The sequence below is a fragment of the Pteropus medius genome, unplaced genomic scaffold (genome assembly GCF_902729225.1).
Source record: "Pteropus medius unplaced genomic scaffold, Ma_sr-lr_union100, whole genome shotgun sequence".
Lineage (NCBI taxonomy): Eukaryota > Metazoa > Chordata > Mammalia > Chiroptera > Pteropodidae > Pteropus > Pteropus medius.
The window spans coordinates 8,892,145-8,914,419 of NW_024351543.1; the positions used below are offsets into that span (position 1 = coordinate 8,892,145).

General features: G+C 40.6%; 1 protein-coding gene across 4 annotated transcripts in view; it reads left to right on the plus strand.

Annotated features, from left to right (window-relative positions):
* LOC120586721 (kalirin) overlaps positions 1 to 18,019 on the plus strand; it is a 434,187-nt gene extending 416,168 nt beyond the window's left edge. For 3 of the 4 annotated variants that reach the window (XM_039843223.1, XM_039843224.1, XM_039843222.1), the window contains exon 34: positions 16,523 to 17,987. In XM_039843223.1, the coding sequence (XP_039699157.1) occupies positions 16,523 to 16,585 (63 nt within the window). In that variant the 3' untranslated portion in view covers positions 16,586 to 17,987. Of the gene's footprint in view, positions 1 to 16,522 lie in introns of all 4 variants that reach the window. The other variant, XM_039843221.1, reaches the window with a different exon arrangement.
* Positions 18,020 to 22,275: the final 4,256 nt, after the last annotated feature.

Sequence of the window (22,275 nt, forward strand, 5' to 3'; positions counted from 1 at the left end):
CGGTGGGGCCTGAGGGCCATAAATTATTTCCTTATAGGGAGAGATTTATGTTGACTTCCATGTAGTAATCAACACTTCCTAATCCTTAAATACGTACCTTAAAAGAGTATATAATTGTACTTCCTGTTACCAGGGCTTAGAGTGGATATGTCCAAAGTCTAAACTTGGACTTTATAAGCTTATATAATCTTGAGTCTCAGTCTTACCCCATGCCTGACAGACAGTACAGTTGCTCAGAATTGCTGGACAAATCTTAGATAGAGGCATTCTGATCTTTCTCAGTAATTTCTGATCCTGGTAGTCACTCCAAAGTAAGAAAAAATGCCATCTTCACTTTAAAGTTTTAAGCCCAAATTGTGAGGGCTTTTTTGTTTTTGTTTTTGTTTTTGTTTTTCAAATTTCTGAATAATCCAAGTCCAGGGCTAGGTTTGAAAATAGCATTTTTTCCCTAGTATAATTCCTTTGTTACTTTGATCTGTGGTGGGCATGTGGCTGGACAAAGGGGGAGATGGCGGCAGTGAGCAAGAAAAAGCACGGGACTCCTGGTCCTTGGGACACCAGAGGCTCCCTTTCTGTGGCTGCTCTGTCACCTCCCCAGAAAGAAGTACAACTCCATGTGCTCCAGAGTGACATTCAGCACAGTAAAATGTGCTGGCTTTTCACATTAAACTGATCAAGCGTGATGAGTTGTGGTCATATGTTTTCCTACAAAGGAAGAGTTGCTCAAATAAATGACTGGCTTCCAGAAACTGCACACCTCCAAAGGGTATGGAATACACCTTACTGAAAAATACAACTTAGGTCCACAGGACAAAATCTCCCATGACAGCATTATGTTATGTAATACCTTGATTTATACTCCATAGCTTGAAAGCCTCCCTTGAGAGACCCACCTTTAAAGTATTTCAGTGATCTGAAATAGCAAATACATTTCATAAAATACAACAGCCGACGAGTAGTTGAGTAGTTCGCCGTACACAGGCAGCCTCCTGGGAGCCTCAGCGGTGCTCTCATGATGCTCAGAGCATTCGCACAAAATCTCTTTGCTTCTGGTGGCAGCTTTGCACAAATGTGTTACAGAAAATAGGGAAACTGCAAAAGGTGATTTGCCAGTAGATTGGATCTGTCTGCGATAGCTGCAGGGATGGCCAGGGGCTGGATCTGACTTGGGGATGAGTTTGGAACTTGGAAACTTAAAGGCTTAAGGAAGTGAAGAACCCGAGAGATCATCTAGCCCTCTGCCTTCACCCTGTTTAAAAGAAACAAAGTGACTTGCTCAGAGTCACAAAGCCAGCTCATGGCAGACCTACGACTCAAACCCAACTCAATTTCCTGCCTGTTAAATTGGATTAAAAACATAGTGCTTTTATAGGAAGCCTGTAGCGAAAAGCACTCATTGTTGTAACCCCTTTCTCTGACTGCCTCTGTACCACCCTGTCCTAGCCTCCCAAAATCCATAGCGACCCCAAGGAAACTGCACTGTATTCGTATAGCCCAGTCCAATGCCTCCAGGGCTGGCATATGGCAAAAGGGAAAGACAATTTTTCAAGTATTATTGCCTATCACAGACTCCTTGATACCAAGTACTTATGACTCATATAGTGGCCTTGGCGGGGGTGTAATTCTGCCCCAGACAGCGTCTTCGAGCCTCTCCATGCAAATTCCCAGTTGGGCTCTAAGCGCTTGGCAGTGAGCACTGAGATGTGGCAAGTCTGCTCCCTGCCTCCAAGCTGCCTGTGAGCAGTGAGCCTCCAGAACCAGCTCAGCCTGGTGGCAGCCCAGTGCAAATTCTGTTTTCAAAATTTCTTGATGAAAGGAGAAAACAAATTTCAGAGTGAGCCAAGATGTTAAAGTGGATTAGCTGGCGACAGTCCAGGGCAAATCAGACCCAAGTGAGTATTGCACCTCTGCTGGGCATGCTCTGCTTGGGAGAAGGGGTATGAGGACGGGGGGGCTGGCACGGCCGGGGCAAAGCTTGGGGGCTGTAGGCAGAGAGAGAGGTGGCAGCTCTCAGGGCAAGGATTTTACTGGTGGATTCTGCACAGACCTCGTGGCATAGGACTTACCCTTTTCTTTCCATCTGTATCAGTTTAAGAAAAGAAGTTATTTTAGTGCAGAGCAAAATGACCAGGTCCCCTGTTAAAGCTGATGGCAGGAGGAACAGGCTGTGGGAAATATTGTTCTTAAAAAGCTGTGCTCCTCGATGACTAGAAGTGACAGCAGGAGTATGGTGTCTGGAGGTAAGCAATCTGGTGGGTATGAAAATTAACTCTTTTAGAAACTTAAAGTAGAAGTGTTGCTAGAAATGAATGTCTGGAGCCAAAGCAGTGAGACTAGAGATGGAGCAAGTAAAGGTGGCTTTGAAATGTGGTTTTGCTTTAGCAGAACCACCTTTATACCAACCCACGCTATGCTGTAAACGTGATGTATGTCATCTGTGACTACTTCATAGGATTCTTGGGAAAAGCGATGGATAGACAAGTGGGTAAATATTACCATTTCTTGATCTTGAGCTTAGATGGAAAACACTTGCTTGGGTTTTACCTATTCGTCAGTTTGGCATCACTTCCCCACTCCTGGTGGCTACTGCCCTACCTGCCTGCCAGGACCAGTGTTACATGATAGACAGATAATGGGGGTGGGTGGATCTAAGGATTTGCGGCATTTGGGTGATATGATGTGATCCTATTGCCAGAAAGCAGGGCCTTGTCAAGGGAAACAAATTTGAGTGTCTTCGGTGGTAGCCTCCTACTAGGAGCAACAGCAAGGACGTGACTTTGGCTCAGGGCCTCTCTAAGTAGCAGATGCCTGCCAAAGGGAGCACCCTGCCTCTGCCCCGATAGCTCTTCGCCGTTGCGAGAAAACTGTTAGAAAAAGATAAAGAACTGTGCAAACTGGACCCATTACAGGTTTCCACTCCCTAGTTTCAACCAGAGCATTGCCAGAACTGATCGGTCTTAGCGTTCTTCTCCTGCCGTGTTCCATGTGTGTCTGGCCCTGGCACAGCAGACTTCCTTGCTTCAGAGTTGATAGTTAGTTTTCAGCTTCCTTGTATGATAAGGATTAAAGCTGAGTCTTCCATGTTTAGGATGCGCATCTTCTGTCTTGAAATTGCTAATTGCTGAAAGATGTATACATTGACTAGAAGTTCAGGAGAGCTGGTCCTACAGTCTGCGTGGCCCCTGCTGGTGCTGCTTGTGCAATGCTTAGCGAATGTTTACCTTACATCACTCTCTGCTCTATACCAACTGCAAGGGCTTATCTTCCTCTCTGCACTTTGCAATACACTAAGGAAAAACCAGACAGGCTCTGTCCCCTGTCTCCTGATGTCTGGTATGCTTTCAGCTGCTGGAACAGGGTTGAAAAAGTTTGGCTTACTCGTTGCTATTGCCCACGTACGCATGGACAACAAACTGACTTAATGAGCACTAGAGGATATTGAAAATTCATTATTCTTTCTTTTCCTAGGGATTTTGATGTAGGCTAGCTTTTTATCTCATTTATTAATTCATCAACCATCTACTGAGCTCCTACCATATGTCAAGTACTATTCTTGACACTGAGGAGATAGTCGTGAATACAACAGAGCAACTTGGTGGCTCGCTTAGACCTTTCTCTGTTGTGCTGATGTTAGCCCAAATATGCTCAATTTTAAGGCATTTCAAATACACTGGAACGTCTTCTTTTTTTTAAATTAACCTTTACTTCCACGTATGTCTTTGTGACTGACACTTGCAGCTTTTATTTTAAGGAACTCAGCAATTATTTTTAAGAGATTATTTGGGAATTCTTGAAAGTAGTCCCCAAATTGTTAATTCTGTGATTCATAACCATTTCAAACCAGAATGCTAGATTTCCCCTGATGGTCATCTTTTGGCCATAGTTTCAGTAAGCAGATTTCCAATTGGAGCTGTTTTCATTCATGGCAGATAGATATTCTAGACAAAGAGAAAAGATCAGGAGGTATTCACATAATCCCCAAATATCTTTAATTTTTTTTCTATCATAAGATAAGAGTGTCAGAGAAAAATTATTCTTTAAGAAAAGGAAAACTTTTTGATTTTTTTTAAAAAGGATGTGAGGGAATTAGGAGTGGGGAATAGTTTTGCTAAAGGAAGATTGTTTCGAGTTGTGGAATCCGAAATCCATAATGCAGCCGAGCTGTTTCACCTTCCCACCCACTTCACCACATGACTTCTCAAAACAAGAATGGTCACACTATTTATGCCTCTTTACATACAGGCTATTAAGAACCCTTATTGCATTCATGAAATTTTCTTGAAAAATCTCAAAAGAGAAAGATTTTTAGGGTATGTTCTCTAACATTTAAATTTAAGATAATACTTGTAATGGGCATATTAAGTCCAAACCATTAAATTGGTTGTGTTATTTAGAGGATAAACGAATAGGCACTACCATTAACACATGACCAAGTTGAAACATTTATTAATGGAGAAGAATGGAATTAGTTGGGGCAGAATAGAAGATTATTTCGAATATATTGGTACACTCAATTCATTCTTTTATTCAACAGAATTTTATTGTGTCCACTGATGAACAGATACGATGGAGATTCAGGATATATAAGAACAATCTCTGTCCTTGTCCCATAGTCTTCTGACTCATTATCCCAGATGTCTCTTATGTGATACCAAATGGGGTGACTATAGTCATGTTACATGTATTTATGAAAGCAGACAGGTGTACTTAGCACTTTCTTTACACCAGTTGCTGTGCTGGGCATCAGAGAAATTACAAAATGAATGTGTCAAATGAGATACATACTTACCACACAATATGCTATGTTTTATACTAGAGGAACATCCACTTTGAACAACAAAATTTAGCTTGGGAACAAGGGAAGACTGTTACACCAGAAATGAAATGTGAACTTGGCCTTGAAGTTCATCTTCCTTTCTATTTCTCCTCCTTTGTATCAGTTTTGATCCCAAAATAATTATTCTAATCATGGACAGTATGTAAAAGAGCAGTGCTACTGATACATCTGTATCAAAAGGAATATTTTGTTTTGGTGTAAAAGTAGACTTTTTTTTAATGGGCTGTTAGCTCTGAGGAGATTATTCAAAAATTCCCTTAGAATCTTTACTGAAACCTCATAATCATCTAATTTTTAAATCAGTTTTTCCTCAAACATGTATTAAAGATTTTTTAAATTAATTTTTGAAGCAATAATACATATTCATGGTTCAAAATGTAGGTATTCTTCTAGAGACATGATTTAGAAATATAAAAGCTCACATACACTTGTTTATTCTTTTTAAAAATGTCTAAACAAGTAGTAGCATGCAGTAGTTCGTTTTACATTTTTTTCCATGTACTAGATCTGGATAGTTTCATAGCAGGATACGTAGAGCTGCTTCATTTTTTTTTTTTTTTTTGATGACTACATGGTATTCCATTACTTACAGTACCATAATTTATTTAACTAGTCCTCTATTGATGGGTGTATGGGGTATATCCAGTCTTTTACCATTACAAACAAGGCTGTAATCCTTGTAGAGATATAGTTTCTCACATTTGTGAGTTGTGAGTATATTAATAGGATAACTTCCTAGAAGTAGAATTACTGCATCAAAGGGAATATGCATGTTAAATTTTGATAGACATTGTCATATCATCCTCTATAGATGTTGGACCAACCCATACTCCCTCGAGCTATGTAAAACTGTCAGTTTCTCCAGTCTTGCAATCTAGTATATCATTAATAGTTTTTTATCTTTCCCAATCTGATATCAGGTACTTTAAAAATAATCCTGATTTGTTATTGCTCTTGTATGCTTTGTTTAACTGATAATATTGCACCTATATTATTTTCTATTATTTTATTGAAATGTACAATGTTTAATTTATACTGTTATTTAATGGGAGTTATGGGCTTGTCTGATTAACTGTTATTTATACTCATTTTTATGGATAAAATACATCTGGTTTGTATTAAACTTTTAAAAAATCTTAATGTAAAATACATATGCTGAAAATGCATAAAGACTACTAAACAATTGAATGAATAATTATAAAGTGAATGTACATGTAAAAACCATTCAGCGAACGTACATGGAATAACCATGTAGGTCACGAGAGCAGGACATTGCCAGCTTTCCAGAACCTCGTCCCCAGGTGCCCCTCCCTGGTCAGCAACCGCCCTTCTCCCCCAGAGAGAACTATTCTCCTGACATTCAAAATAATAATGTCCTTACTTTTCTTTATAGTTTTACCTCCTATATGTTCCTAAAACAATGTAGTTTCAATGTGGCTCTTTTTAAATTTTATATGACTAGAATCATACTGTGTGTTTTGTGTGTGTATGTCTTGTTTCTGTTGCTCAACAATTATTTTTATGGAAATCAACTATGCTTATATGTAAAGTTGTTTATTCATTTTTATTGTTGTGTAACGTTCCATTCTATGAATATACCACAATTTATTTCTTCATTTTTTACATGGGATGTTTAGGGCTACTGTGAACAATGCTGCTATGAATATTCTTGTATATATATCCTTGTGTGTATAAACTGAAGTTTTGGGTATACGACTAGGAGCGAAATTGCTAGGTGATAGGTGTGTGTGTGTGTGTGTGTGTGCACGTGCATACACACGATATATATATCTTCATCTTTATTAGATAATGTAAACTATTTTTTAAAATGCTGGCACCAAATTTACACTCCTACCAATATATGTGAGATTTTCTGTTGCTCTATATGCTTGCCTCTACTTGACATTGTCAGACATCAAACTGTTTGCAGATCTGGCGGGTATGTAGTAAAATCTGCTTACGGTTTTAATTTGCCTTTCCCTAATTACTAGTGAGGTTGGACACCTTTTCATATCCTTATTGCGCTTCTGGATTTTCTCTTTTATGATGTCCCTGTTGAAGCCTTTTGCCCTTGTATCTAGTAAATCGTCTGTGTTTTTCTTATGCATTTTTAAGAGTTCTTATAGTTTAGATATTAGTCCTTTGTTGGTTATACATGTTGTAAATATCTGCTCTCACTCTGTGGCCAGTCTTTTTACTCTCTTTAGTCTGTCTTGATAAACATATAATTTGACATTTTAAAGGCAATACGTTTTTAAGTTAGAGGCTCATAAGATGTGACATATGAGATATTTCCTACATTCAGGTTTTTAAAATACAATTTATCATTTATTTCTCCACAGAATAGTGTACCAACATGAAGACTTTACGATGCAGGTTTCTGTCAATCCCTAAATATACCCCTGCTTTAATGAAAGAATAAGAATTGATTGACTTTTTGAAATGTATCTGTTATATTTTACTTCGTACATTATTTGACAGGTAATATAGCTACAGCAATGATATGTGTTAGAAAAAAGATGATAAATACATTGGATTTGGAACTCAGCTCTCTGATCAACAGAACTACGACCTAGGAAGGTAGTCTTCACATAGCAAAACTAAGCATATATCCTCACAAGAAAGCCTCTTGAATACTAATTTCATGTATAATTATTACCATCTTAGCCATCTAGTTGCTTAGCTCATAAGAAATTTAGAAGAGGAGAAAGTTATTTCTTTAGAGAAACAATAATAGCCACTGAGGCTGTGAGCTACTGACAGCAAGAGAGGAAACAGAAAAGCTCTGAAAGCAAAGACTGATGGAGGAAATTCATCAGTTAAAATTCCAGCAGTTTGGTTCTATTTAGTGAAGGTACCGAGAATGCTATTTGGATTTTGCACTACACCATAATTATTACTCAGCTTGTTATTTGTAATTGTCAACAGAAGGGGAAATTATGTTCAATTTACTCTGCTTAAGAAGTAAGAAATGTACACATATTCATAAAAAAAAAAAAACAGCTAAAATAGGGAGTAAAGGTATTGGTGTTCACCCTTAGTTATCCAGGAAACTTCATTATCCTGACAGGCACAGTTCCCAGAGGTTCTGGAGAGCTGAGGTTATGTTGACTGTCATTTGGTGGAATGATTTGTAGGAGTGAAACTCAACTTTTCTCAGTCCTAGCGATCGACTCTAAAAGACTGATACTACACTCCTTTGGCATTTATTGAGCATCTGTATAATCCACTCTGCCCCAAACCACTGTCCTATCACGCATGGCCTGTGAAAGCAGCCTCCTAACTGGTCCCCAGACAGTCACTCTTACCACCCTCTAATCTCTTCTCCACTGTGCAGCCACGGTGATTTCTTTTAAATGCAAGCTCTCCACATCACTCTACATTTTCAAGCCCTTCAATAACATCCCTTTGCTCTTAGGATAAATACCAAAATCCTCAAAATGACCTATGAGGGCTGCAGGATCTGGACCTTGGCCCTCTTGCCCAGCCTCGTTGGAGCCACTCTTTCTCTTATTTCCTGCCTGGCAACCTCCCTGGCCTTCTCAGGTTTCTTCCTAGCTCAGGGCCTTTGCACAGGGCCTTTGTTTCCTCTGCCTGGAAAATTCTTCCTCCTCACGTGCCACAGTCCACCCCTTTTTCCCTCTCTTCTTTCCAATCTCAGTCCGTCCTGACCCTCTGACTAGATCTCTTCCTCAAGCCACATCTCTTACAATACTCTGTATGGTCATTTCTTAGTACCTAGCACCAATAATATAAGCATTTGTGTGATTATGTGACTGCCTCCTCCACCAGACTTTAAGTCCATGAGGGCAGAGATATGTCTCTTTTATACTCCCACTGCATCACCAAATCTAAGTACTGATTCATAGGAGAGATTTGGTAAATAAATAGTTGTTAAATGAATAAATGAAGAACAAATAAACATAAGGCATTGTGGGTAAGAGAAAAATCTAGAAATTGAGACTGAATATAATTAAGAAAATCAAACTTCTAATTTTGTAAGATCAGAGGAGTTTCAGCATTAGATTTTACTAGGCAGATAGAATTTATCCAGGCAGTATTGATGTAGGGAGCAAGGGTAAAAGAGAAAGTAAAATATAGGATAGTTTGGGCATACAGAGTAGATATGCCTGGTTGAAGTTCAGAGTTTGTGGGGTGAGCTGTGAGAAGTAAGAGTGGAACGATGGGTTGGGTCATACCATGGCTGGCCCTGGACACCGTTCAAAGGAATTTAGACTTTACTGATTAGCACCCAAGAAACACGGAGGGTTTTTTCTTTGTTTTTTTGTTTGTTTGTTTGTTTGTTTACTGTGATGGTTACAGAATTACCTTTATCTTCACCTGGATGCATCATGTCCTCTATTCTCTCATTCTTTCTCCAAACTCAGAAATAGTCTGAGGTTAATTTATCTGCAATACTCTGAATCTCATCCTTTACACCCACCTCCAGTATATCAATTCAACACCTCTTCTCTTTTTCCTGTTGTCAAACACCTCCTTTCTGTCTGCCATCTGACACTCTTGTTACTTCATGCTCCCAGTGAGAGCCGCACTTGAACTTCTACCCCTAATTCTTCTTTCTCTGAATCCTCCCCCATCTTCAACAATAATTTCTATTGTTTCGATTCTGACGTCCATGACAAAAATTCCAAAGTTATATCTCAGAAGTGACTTTACTCCTAGTGGCAGTTTCATACTCATTTATTCATTCACTCACCACAGTTTTGGAGCACCTGTTTGTCAGGCACTGATCCAGGATGGAGATACAGCAGTGAAACAATAGGCTAGACTCTACCATTACGAACACTAGGTTCTGCTGAGGAACCAGAAAACCGTCAAGCAAATACAAGACCAGCTGGTGACATAACAAGCACTATTACTCCTGGGTGCAGTTATTATAATTGGTCTCCATATGTTTCCAATTTGATGTCTGGCATCAGAAAATTATTTCCTTTTTCTTTCAAACTGGTAACCTGGTTTGACTTCTCTATTTAGGGCAGAACAATGTGATGATCCCAGAATCCCAGGTTTTATCTGTGGATTCATTTTCAGTATATTCACCCTGGGATCTAGTACCATATTTTCAACTGTCTTAGGCATAACTGCACTTGGATGACTCACTGTACTCTTAGTCAACAGAAATGAAACTAAACTCATCATCTACCACTTCCCAGATCTTCTCCTTTTCGAAGACCCCCGTCCACAGCTTGACCTCTAGGCCGTCTTGGTTTTCCTTCATTCTCTATCCTCTTCCTGAAATAACATTTCATAGGTCATCACAGTGATTACACATTTTTTAGTCTGGCTTTAGATTTTTATATAGTATATAAATCTATCCCTGGGAGCTTCAATAAGAGAAGCATGTCTCCCAAACCACAGAAACATTCTCTAGGACCTAGAGCCTGCTGGAACACAAACTCCTTCCCCCTGGTCCTGCCTCTTCTCTGGGTCACTTCCTGTCTGCAAACCTCACTTCTAACATATGTTTTCTGGTTGGTATGTGTAATTATTGTCACTAAAATATAATGATCTTTCAAATTATAAGTTCCTTTGTCTACCAACCTGGACTGTATCACTATGGCTCCAAAATTATTTCTCTGTCCTGGGAGCTACGTATCTGATCTCAGGAAGAGTGTTGTTGGACCATGCCTTTATTATTAGAATGATTTCTAGAGTCTCTTCTCTCAACACTTTGTGAGACAGCATCTTCTTCCAGTTTTCTATTATTTCCTATGGGTTAGTTTTTGTCTCAGCACTTGTTTCCCGAGATCCATGAAGACAAGGCTCACGTGCGATACCTTGTGTTATCTGCAGCACACTGAGACAGAGTTAGGCATTCACAGAAAGTACTCAGAAAATACTTGTTTGAATGCTATGTTATATGTATAACTTCTGTTTGTGTATATTTATGAATGTGTGTCTCTAAATGTTTCCCATATACTCTCTAAATACTATTCGCCTACGTGGTCTGGGAGACAGGGATATCTTGGGTATTTTGCCTGGCCATCAGGCCCATGACATTGTAAACCAAGTCCCGTATTCCAAAAGCCGCGGTTGGCACAGGTGAAGGGCCTACCTGAGGTGCAGCCTGCAGTTAACGTTTCTTTCTCACCTGCTTGGGGGCTTCCTTTTCTCTCTAAATATGAAAGAATAATTTTCTGTTAAACATAAAAAAGATGTGTACGTGTATGTGTTTGTGCTTATGTATGCATGTATACACATATATGTATATACATATGTGAGCGCATGTATGTATATATGAAGGAAATACACCAAGATGTAAATAGCGGTTATTTCTGGATGGTGGCTTTTTCCACATTCTCCGTGATAAGAAAATTATTTTTATTGGCAACAACAACAACAACAGAATACCCGAATTTTTAAAGGATAGGAAGGGACACAATTATTAGATGATTGCTGAGGTCCACCCTCTGCGTGAACCAAGGACAAGGGGACAAGCAGGTGCCCAATAGGAACACACACAACAGAGTGATGGACTTCTCAGTATCTCAACATGAGACAGTGGCCAGGGAGTGAATAGGGGCTGATGTTGTGAGCCGAGGAACTGGCAACTTTGTTTGTGAAGGTCAGGAGCCTTGGACAGTGAAAGGAATGAGAAGGGAAATTTGGGGGATGGGAAAGTTGGGATGATAAGGAGATGATGAGTTCATCACGGTTTTCCCCAAAACTCAGTTGTTTAGAAAAGTATGGAAAGGGTGAGAAAAGGCTTGTAATTTACTTTTAAGTTCATGAGGAGTTTTCATGAAGAGATAAGCAGTGGGAGAGAGAGAGAGAGCAGACATGTTTCGAGTTTGGTTTTAATGCCCTGTGATTCCAGAGGGAAGGGTTTCCAGAGTGACTCAGTGTGGGGAACTAGAACCCGCGTTAAGAGGACATAAGAGCTTCCATTAAGGAAGTGGGTGACCCTTGGATGGGCAGCAAGATTTCAAAAGGAGGTTTGTTATTAGGTCAAGACCCAGTTCTCCCCCACCCCAACCTCCCCGCTCATCTCCCACAGTCTAAGGGCAGAGGGAATGTTTTCAGATAAGAATTCTTGTTTAAGAGGCAGTTTCTAACCTTTCTGAACTTGAAACAAACGAACAAAAAATGACATGAAATATTTTCAAGGATGTTTCTCCCACACTGCCTACTTTCACCGTTCTCTCAGAGGTTCCTTGAGCAGAGGGAGAAGTGGAAAAAGGAAAAACGGGGAGATTGATTCTTCCTCCGCCTCATCATGGCTGATTTCTTTTCTCTGGGGTGGCATGCTGGAGGTGGGGAGCACCTGGCCTGTCAGTCTGGAGGGAGCCCCGCAGAGCATAACTCTGCACCCCCTCAGGGCCTCCCTGCTGCTCGCTGAGCTGCTCGTACAGCTTGGTCCTTATCAGTAACCTCCTCACAGAATTTGGGACAGGAGCTCTGGGGTCAGCACAAGCAGCAAACGCAGACATCTATTTCAAAAGGCCCTTCAGACAGAGTAGAAAGCCTGAAAGAACAAACAGAAAGGTCACAAAGTCAATTCTTGAAAAATTGCTAAACTGAAAATATATTTCATGGTGTTTGTGTGTTTTCCATATGCACAGTTCAATACTTTCCCTGTTTTGTATCTCAGTTTTTAAGTCTGATGCCTACATCAAGGAAAATTTCCGGTCTGGGCTCTAATTTGAAATTTGAAGTAGAGGAACGAACACAAACAGCACAGAAAGTCCCCACCCAGGACATCCCCACCTCCATCTAATGGGAGAGATACAGTCTTTTCCTTCAGAAGTCCCTGATATAATTGGGCAGGGTAAACAGAGACTGCCTGCAAGGAAATTATCCAGAGCATAAACAACTGACAATAACAACTGCCTTTCTTACTGAACTCCTAATATGAGCCTGGCTTTTTATGTACAATCTCCCATTTCATCTTCATGGCAGTTCTTCAAGGTAAGTATCATTACCCTCATTTTGCAAATGAAGAAAATGTCACTCAGAGAGGTTAAATAACTTGCCCAGGGTCACACAACCAGAAAGTGGCAGAGCTTAGATTCAAACCCAGGTCTTTTTGATGTCCACTCTGCACAGTGCCTTCCACTGGCCAAGTCCACTAAAGAAAAACAATTGGATGATTCAGGCAAAAACATACAAAGTAACATTTTGGCCCAAATGGGATTAAGTTGTATCATTTCCTTCCTGGTCAACTGAATGAAACACTCCTAAATTAAACTAGTTCCATGGTCCATGTGTTGATTGTGTCAGTCGCTCATGGACTTCTGTACCTAGCAGAGCCAGGCATGAGTCAATTTAGAGGAGGCTGTTTGTTATGTCTTAGCCATGAGAGTAGTAAATTCAGGCATATCCTGCCTCAATGATTTCCTAATCCATCAGACAGAAACATCTAGAACTACAGTCAACTGAAGATGCATTTAAAAATATATTGCAAAATAGTTGCCTCAAACTCTTCGTGGAACAAGAAAGGTTATAAATCTGTAATATAATATAATATGTATGTTCCCCATTTGTGGCTATTTTTATCCTACTGGATGTCCAGAAATGTCTCTTGTGCACCCAGATATGTCAGATATGTTAGTTTCCGTGATACGACATAGTGATTAGAGATCTATATAATTCACAAAGTGATCACTCCAATAACATCCCTCTGTAGCTCAGAAAGTTCATATTATGAGTTTCTAGTATTAGAATGGGTCCTACAGTATATTAAATAAATATGTAAAGTATTTATATGAACGAGTCTGTACCCGAATAGTGAGAGATGAGGAAACCTCATTATATGCTCTTATCCTCCTCAACAAAAGAAAGAATGTTGGGAAGGTCTGATTAATAAAAGCCACTGTCCTATTAAAGGGGGTCTCACTGATTCTTACTGCTCATAGAAAATGCCAAAGACAGGGCCTTTTGGACAATGTGAGCTTGGCAGATGTGCAAATGCAATTGAAATACTGCAAAACTCAGGTTTTCTAGCAATAGAGTGGTTGGGACATAGAAAAGGCCTCTGTGCTATGGATTCCAAACCAGGTGACCCTTAGAATTACCAAGGGAATATTCCGAAAAAGTAATCCCAACCCAACCCTGGCCTACTGACTGAATCAGAATGCCAAAGGTATAGGGTGACCGGATAATGAAAATACATGTGAATTTCAAACTGAGAGTTTTTTTCTAAATAATAGAAATCATTTGTGTTACAAAAAAATTTTAATGGCCTTTTTTTCTTTTCATGCTTCCACTTAAACTTTTCCCACTAGTCCTTTCCCTAGGCCAGATTTTTTTTAAAAAAATCATCTCAATGAGTTCATGAAGGGCTATCATTTTTTAAATTAAGAGCTATGCGTTGATGTTTACTCTTTCAGGGTGCCTGCTGGGCTATATAAAATAATGGCTTTCTGTGTAAAATGTCTGTATTTTCTCAGAGTTTCAGAGAACAAGTATTTGGTTTGCCTACATGCATTTATTTCTTGGAGGTCACACAAATGAAACCATCATCAGACAGATGGGCAGGTGCACAGAGATAATCACAACTTGAGGTTTAAGAGGGGGTAAAATTTTTCCTAATGAACATATATACTGATGTGACCCAAACCATATCTAGTTAGGTCCTCGAGGATAAAATGGATCCTCAAAATATGTGAGGGATGCTTTAGAATCTTTAGGATCCACAAACATACAAGTATCATTTAGCAGATGGATTCTCCTTTACATGAGGCGGCATAGCACAGAGGGTAAGGATAGCTTTGGAATCTAGCCACCCTCAGTACAGATCAGACGTCTTCCACTCACCAGTTGTATGATCCTGGGCAGGACCTCTCAGTGCCTCAGTCTGCAAAATGCGGGTAATGGTATCACCCACCCTGTAAGGTCGTGGTGTAGGTTGTGGTGCAGCGATGCATGCCAAACACTCAGCACGTGCTAAACACTCAAAAAACATTAGCTACTAATAATGACAATAAAAATAATGATATTAATTAGGTAATAATAATGATAATAAAAATATTTTTTAAACTGTTCTCCCCCTTCAGAATTTTTTTACTGAAATATAATAGACAATTAGTTGCTCAGATTTACAAGGTACAATTCAATGAGGTTTCTTTTTTTTCAATTATAGTTAGTATACAACAATATGTTAGTTTCCGTGATACGACATAGGGATTAGAGATCTATATAATTCACAAAGTGATCACTCCAATAAATCTGGTACTTCTCTGCCCCTGACATATTTATTACCATATTATTGACTATATTCTTTATGATATACTTTATAAAGAACAGAATCTCAAACTCAGTATTTATAAAACAAATTCTGCCACTAAAATAAATTTTGCAGACCTTATAGCACATCTTTAAACTAAACTGGTAATGACAGTGAACCATGTGGGGGGCTAGCTAATCCGGACAGCTGATGCCACTCCCCCGCCCTCAATGTAACGTGATATGAAACTCAGAAGCCCCTTTTGCCCGGGTAAAGGTGAGCTCCGTGGCCACCGGCACCTTCACTGTGAGTTACTTCACAAATGCATGTGTATACCTCTTGGCTTTCTTCAGCATCTCCTCTCTTTCTAAATCCTAAGTATCCCCCATCTTCCTCACAGCTCAGGGGAAGCACTATTTGAACTTGATGGTGAAGTATTTTCTCTGCCTCAATGAACAGTTTTTGCCTGGCTGGAGTTCTTACTAAGGGAATTTGAGACTGTTTTCTCTCGTTTCTATATGGCAGATAGGACAGAGCCTTTGACATCATGAACTGAGCCACAGTCAAATGTGACATCGTACTCTTTAATTTATCTTGAACTTTTCTCTTGGCTGTGAGTTATTGCTATTTAGAATATGACACTCCTCCAATTGCACTAGAAGTTGAGTTTCTTTGAGGGGCCATTGTTCTTAAAGAAACAGTGACTTTATTACTTCACATGGCCAAGTAGTGGTAGTGTAACCACACTGGGTCAGTATCACGGCCCTCTTGTTCGCTCAGTCTCTCACTCCATGATTCATTCCCTGAACTGGCCGTGCAGCCTGCATGAACCGGCCTCATACCTTGGAAAAATTATGGATTACCCCATGTCATGGACCCTGGAAACACTCGAAACAATGAATTATAAGTCTATTACTGCAAAGATCTGCTGCATAAATGGGTAAACTTTTCTGAGTTTCTTATTTCTCCCAATTGAATGTCATAGTAAGACTTGTTGGTAGGGCACAGGGACCCTAAAAGTTGAAACAAAACAAAAAAGTGTAAACACTAACGATCACTGCCACTAGGACCTCATGTTTAATGCATCCCTATTTATATTATTCCTGGCTCTACTCCTGTTTCTATGTCTGGGACATTGGGAAGCCACTGCAGGACTGGTCTACAAGGGACTAATGCAAGGAACAGTGTATGGATTTGAGCCCTGACTAAGTGAGCAAAAGTGGCCAGTCAGCGATCCTTATTTGGATCCTGGACTTGGTTAGCTTCTTCTGAACCTTCAGACCAAGGAATGTCCTACACAGCACTCTGCTTCCTCCATTTCCTCTTCGAAAAAAATGACTGTGTATTTGCCACATTGCACTCTGTGCATTGGGTTGCTAGAAATAACAATAGGTTGCACTGATGATTTAACTCTGTTTTCTATAAAGGGCTACATGATCTCATGCAGATTTTTGCAAAGTCATATGCAAATCACAGAGCCCCGGCCCTTTTCTTAACAGGATGGCAACCTTGTTCCTCGGTGGCACCTGGGACCTGGAGATCCTTTCTCCACTTACGTTTAGCGCGCAGCCTGGGACTTGTCCCTGCAGCTCTCCGGGTTAGCCGTGCCGCCGTTGAGACCTCCCACCTGGACTCCCATCACCCACCTCTCTTGAGACTGCTCTGGCAGGGCTGGTGTGGGGTGCAGCCTTTGCTCAGAGAGCAACATGTTCCAGGCAAAATCTGCCAACCTGGGCCATGGGCTCACCCCTCAGGGCTCCCTGCTTCTCTACTGGGTGCAATTCAATGTTGCCAAGCTTCTCTCCAAAGTCTAAAAGGGTGGGACAGTAGGGAACTACGAGAGGTCTCATGACCCAAGGTACTTGCCCCATCTCCCAAACGGAACAACCAGGTACCCCAGGCCCTCACTGCCCTAGAGGTCTGCAGTGTGAGTGGACAGGTTCATTAGAGGGTCATACTTGTCTATGAATGTTTCTATTGTCAGTGGCCTCCATCTGGAAAATCCCATCGTTCTAATCTAGCCTGCCTCCCCCACATCATGAGAAAGAGGGAGGAGGAAGAAGAGTTAGTTTATGGTAGAGAAGAGGAGGGTTGACTCTAGCGGTCCTTAAACAATGGAACAAGCACTTCCCGACAAGTGTTTGCTTCAGCCTACCCAGGTTTTGTCATGATTTTCTAACTCCTCCCTAACCTCACTCATTCCTGAGGTCTCTGGTTCAGAGACCACTCTCCTAGCCTTCAGGTGCTTCCAAATTACCCTGTTGTGGAGTGGGGAGTAGGGGCTGGGAGGAAGTAGGAGAAGAAATAAATGAAAATAGTCTGGCCACATGTTAATAATTGTTGAGATCAGATGACGAATACGTGGGCATTTATCATACCATTCTCTCCACTTTTGTATATGTTTGCAATTTTTCATAATAAAAAGTTAAAGAATAAAAAAAGTCCTCCAGCTTCTAAGATACTCAAGAGAGAACCCCAACTCCTAACAGAGAGTTTTCTGGAAACCCTACACCAAGGCAAGAGGCAAAGATGATTCCATTACATATGTATATATATATATTCATTTTCTAATTTTTTAAAGGCCCACTGCTTTATTTTCAATAGACTAAACCTTATTTCTAAGAGGTCCCGAAGTTGGGCTTGCTTCCCCCAGCTGGATTATGGGGGAGGGCTGGGTAAAGGGTTCTTTAAAAATCCTGAAAGTTTACACTTCCATGTATCTCACAATCTAATTGTGAGGGTGGGACTTGTTCAGTGTTCTGAACTTTGCGAAGGAAACGCACTCTCAATTCAAAGAGTCATTCTCTGGAATTGCACCTGGCTCAGGAAAGGACTGTCTTTGTACTTGAATTTAAATTCAATGGAGAACCTTAACACGGGCATTTGCATGACTGAGAATTGCTGCTGTCTTTTTTTCCGTATGTCACTTTCTTGAATGTGTTCTAATAAAATGATTCTAAAGCAGGCTGTTGATATACAGTGATTTATAAATACTTTCTGTTGAGTACTAAGGCCCTTATTTTTTTTATTTTTTACCAAGAATCCACTCCATCCCACTTTCTGGAAAGATCTGTCTAGCTGGGGACAGATGCAATGAGCATACGTCTGGCATGATGGCAGCACCACTGCAATTACAATCATTAATAAGAATTATGTCAAGCACAGCAATTTTGTCTTCTGGCTGCCTAGCTGTAGAATTTGTTTTCCAGAATAAAGATGGCCATATGTAGTAGATGAGTACAGTGGGGAGAAAGTGGAAGAGGCAGGTCGGGAACAGGAGAATAATTCACTCTACCAGGGAGTGGGGGAGGGAGCAAGGCAGAAGGAGAAACAAAGGCAGCAGATGAGGGAGGCAAAGTTCATACTTGTTCTATTCAGTGATAAATCTCAGCATGTTCAAAGGATAAATGTTAAATTTTATTTACAAAAGTGTATCATAGCCTGTTACAAATCTCAAAATCTCATGAAGCAAACTGGAAGCAACAGGAGAAAATAATATATTTCCAAAGGCCGATATTTCCAGAAACACTTTTTAACCCAATCTTTATCCCCCTTGAGCCAGACTGACTGGGGCACTCCCATAAGCCAGTTCTTTGGGAAAGCAGGCATAGTTAGAAACCGTAGAACGGGCGGGGAAGGCAGAAGCAAACACGGAGGCTTCCACTTACTGAGCACCTTTCTCATACCAGGGGCTGGGAAGGCTTGATATACATTATCTCCTCTAACCTTCACAGCCTTCCTGAGAGCAAGCAGTACTGTCTGTCTTCATTTTCCAGATGAAAAGGCTAAATAAAGCTAAGCGAAGTAAATAACTTGTACCAAGTCATAAAGCCAGAAAATAGCAGATCTGTGATTCAAATTAAGTTCTCCATCCCCAAACCCATGCTTTTTCAAACCACAGGAATAATGACCCCCACTGCCGAGCCTGGACTCTCCCTCTTACACTGCCATGGTCTTCACTTTAATGAATTTGCAACTTCTGTATGCCCTGAGGGTTGGGGGAAAGGTGGAGCAAGCATCCTGTTCTTCTGTGGTTGGAGATCCCTTCCAGACCACGACCTTTGCAATCCACGTCCATGTCCCGGCGACTTAGTTGTGTAGAGCAGGGGTCCTCAACCCCCAGGCCGCGGACCAGTACCGGTCTGTGGCCTGTTAGGAACCGGGTTGCACAGGAGGAGGTGAGCGGTGGGCAAATAAGCCAAGTTTCATCTTTATTTGCAGCTGCTCCCCAGCGCTAGCATCACCGCCTTAGCTCCACCTCACATCATCAGGCATTAGATTCTCTTAGGAGCACCGGTCCCTGGTGCCAAAAAGGTTGGGGACCACTGGCGTAGAACACAGGCTGATGAGGCTCAGATCACCATTTGGCTTTCACAGGGATGTGCTCACTCATCGAATAGTTGAGTGCCTACAGATACTAAGCATTATGAACTAGGGGAGAATATATAGACTCAGCTCGTTTTCAAGGAGCTTACCAGTAGAGGGACAGACGTTAATCAAGTAACACATGAAGGAATGTGTAATTAAAACTGGAAGGGACCTTAGAGATCATTGAGATCAACAGATGAAACTGAGACCCAGAAATGCTAAGCAGTTTACCCCAGACCATATAGCAAGGCAGGGGCAGAATGAAGACTAGAACTCAAAACTCCTGATTTTTATTTGTAGGCAACCTTTTCCCCAACCATGTCACACTCCAGTCTATTGCACACTCATAGAATACCTCCTAACCCTGGCCAGCCATATAAACATGTTGATCACTCAGTACACTATTTCCATGCCTAAGAAAAACCAGATAGCACATTTTGTAATGATAAAATGGTGAACCAAACCCCTGAGGATGGCATTTACCAAGCCTTATTTGCAGAGTTATTTCAGAACCCAAAGCAGGAACAGAGGGACAAGGCTCCCACGCTGTAGCAACATTGCCTAATAAGGATGCTTGCAAGTGTTTCAGTGTTTTGGTTTGACCCCGATATGTTCTCATCTCTCAGGTTCTTCAGCAGTCGTTCATTCACTCATTAATTCAGCAAATATTTGTTGAGTGCTAGGCACAGTTGTCCAAGCTGGAGACACAGCAGTGAACAAAATGGACTGTCCCTTGTGAAGTATGCATTCTAGTTGGGGGAGACAGACAATAAACAAAATAGGTAGTTAACAGCATATTAGAAGGTGATAATTGCTAGAGAGAAAAACAGATCAGGAAAGGGAGGCAGGGAGCTCCAGAGGTAGGGATGCCTTTTTAGGTAGGGTTATTGGGGAAAAGACCTACCTGAGAAAATGAAATGCCAGATGATCGTTTTATACACACACACTCTCTCTCCGTGCACCCCGGAGCTCTTTCTCACACACGGCTGAGCAGTGTGATTTGAAAAATCCCATAAGCCTTCTGCTGCCTCCTTCAGAAGAATCAAGGTTTCCCGTTAGCACATCCCAGATCCCAATTCCTAGCTTCCTCTTCTTTCTCCTTTCAGCTGAAACAAGGGTTCTTAAACTTGAGTATATATTAAATCACCAAGAGGGTTTGTTAAAACACAGATTGCTGGGCCCCACTACCAGAGTACGAGATTGAGGAGGTCTGGGGTGGACCCACAAATCTGCATTTGTAAAAAATCCCCAGGTAACGCTGATGCTGCTTGTCCAGGGACCACACTTTGAGAGCCACTAGGTTAAGCTATTATAGCCAAAAGATCCCTGTAAAAATGAAACTATTCCCTGAGAAAAGATGCATTCATTCATTAGGATCCGTGGACATTATCAAACAGTAGCTATCTCAAGAGCAGGATCCTTAAGAAATGTGACTCTTATTTTAACTGGAGTAAGTTTCAGAAGCCACAGTCCAAGAGCCCAAGCATTGAGGAGTTAGGATAAAGGAAAGATCCTGAAAAGGTGGTGATAACAGTATTTCATTGCTTATCTATCAGTACTCTGCATTTTCATAGCATTTAGTACTTTTATAAGCCCTTTTGCCCACAACTCCCTTTTGAAACAGTTAACTTGTTAGGTAAGCAGAACAGGTGTCATTATTATATTTAATAGATAAGAAAATTGAGACATAAAGAGTTTATATGGCTTCCCTTAGACATCAAGAATGAAAACTTCAGTCACCTTACACTTAGTCCAGTGTTTTTTCTCCTTTAATACTCTTCAGAACACTAGCTATAGCTTTCTCCTGGGGTTTCTACACCTAGACCATTAAAATCCAGAACATATAGTCACTCTTTGCCTTTCGCTCTGTTCAAAATCCCACTTACTGCAAGATTATTCATGTGGGTGAATAATTGTGGTAAATACTAAGCCTCTGCCATAAACATGTTTCTCCTACTACCAGATACTATTCAGAGAAAATGCTAACTCATTTTAACATTAGCCTAAGCTAGAACTAATCGTTATGAAAGCGAACCTGCTGGGGGAAAAGCACACATAACACTTCCCAAAGGCAAATAGAAATAGCATTTTGATTATACGTGCCACTGCTTCCATTCATTAGTAGAGATAATTGAAAGTTTTCTGTATCACTAAAGTATACAGCAACTTGAGAGTGGATTTTGTTCAATCTAATGCCTAGTGAATCACATTTTCAAGTATTTAAATATACAAAAAAATAAATCATGGACATGAAAGATAAAATCCTTCCTTCCAGTATTTGCCCTTTCGGTTATATTCTCCAGTCCTGCCCTGATTCCTCATAATGAGAGCGTGAGGTCTCCCACTGAATCTCACAGACAGTGACCCCATGGGTTACGAACAGCTTCCTCTCTTAAGCTTCCATACTATTTTTGACTATCCAGGAGCTTAAGGTTTTAGAAGTTTAATTTCTAAAACTGCCCTCATTTGTCTCTCAACGCATTGATATTCTGACATCTTTCTCCAATACTGCCATTGGCACCATTCATTCAATAAACATTTCTTAAGCACTTAATATATACTAAACCCTGTAAGAGCCATTGAAGAGGCTACAAAAATGAGTTAGAAACCATCTTGTCCTCAAAGAACACGGCAGATAATAAAATCACTCTGTAAATGATACAGAATAATCCACGTCCAAATATATTCTAGTTGTAGATTATAAACCTGTGTGAGTTTCTCCCCGTTTTTATTCTCTGTACTCAGTGCGTGTGTGCAAGTAAAGCTGCTCGATGAGTTATTTTAGTTTAACATAAAGGAAAGAAAATGGGACAAGGGTGGGTGAGGCAGAGGTTCTACTCTGTAGTCTGGGCGCACGTGGAGATCCGCATCAGCAGCACAAAGC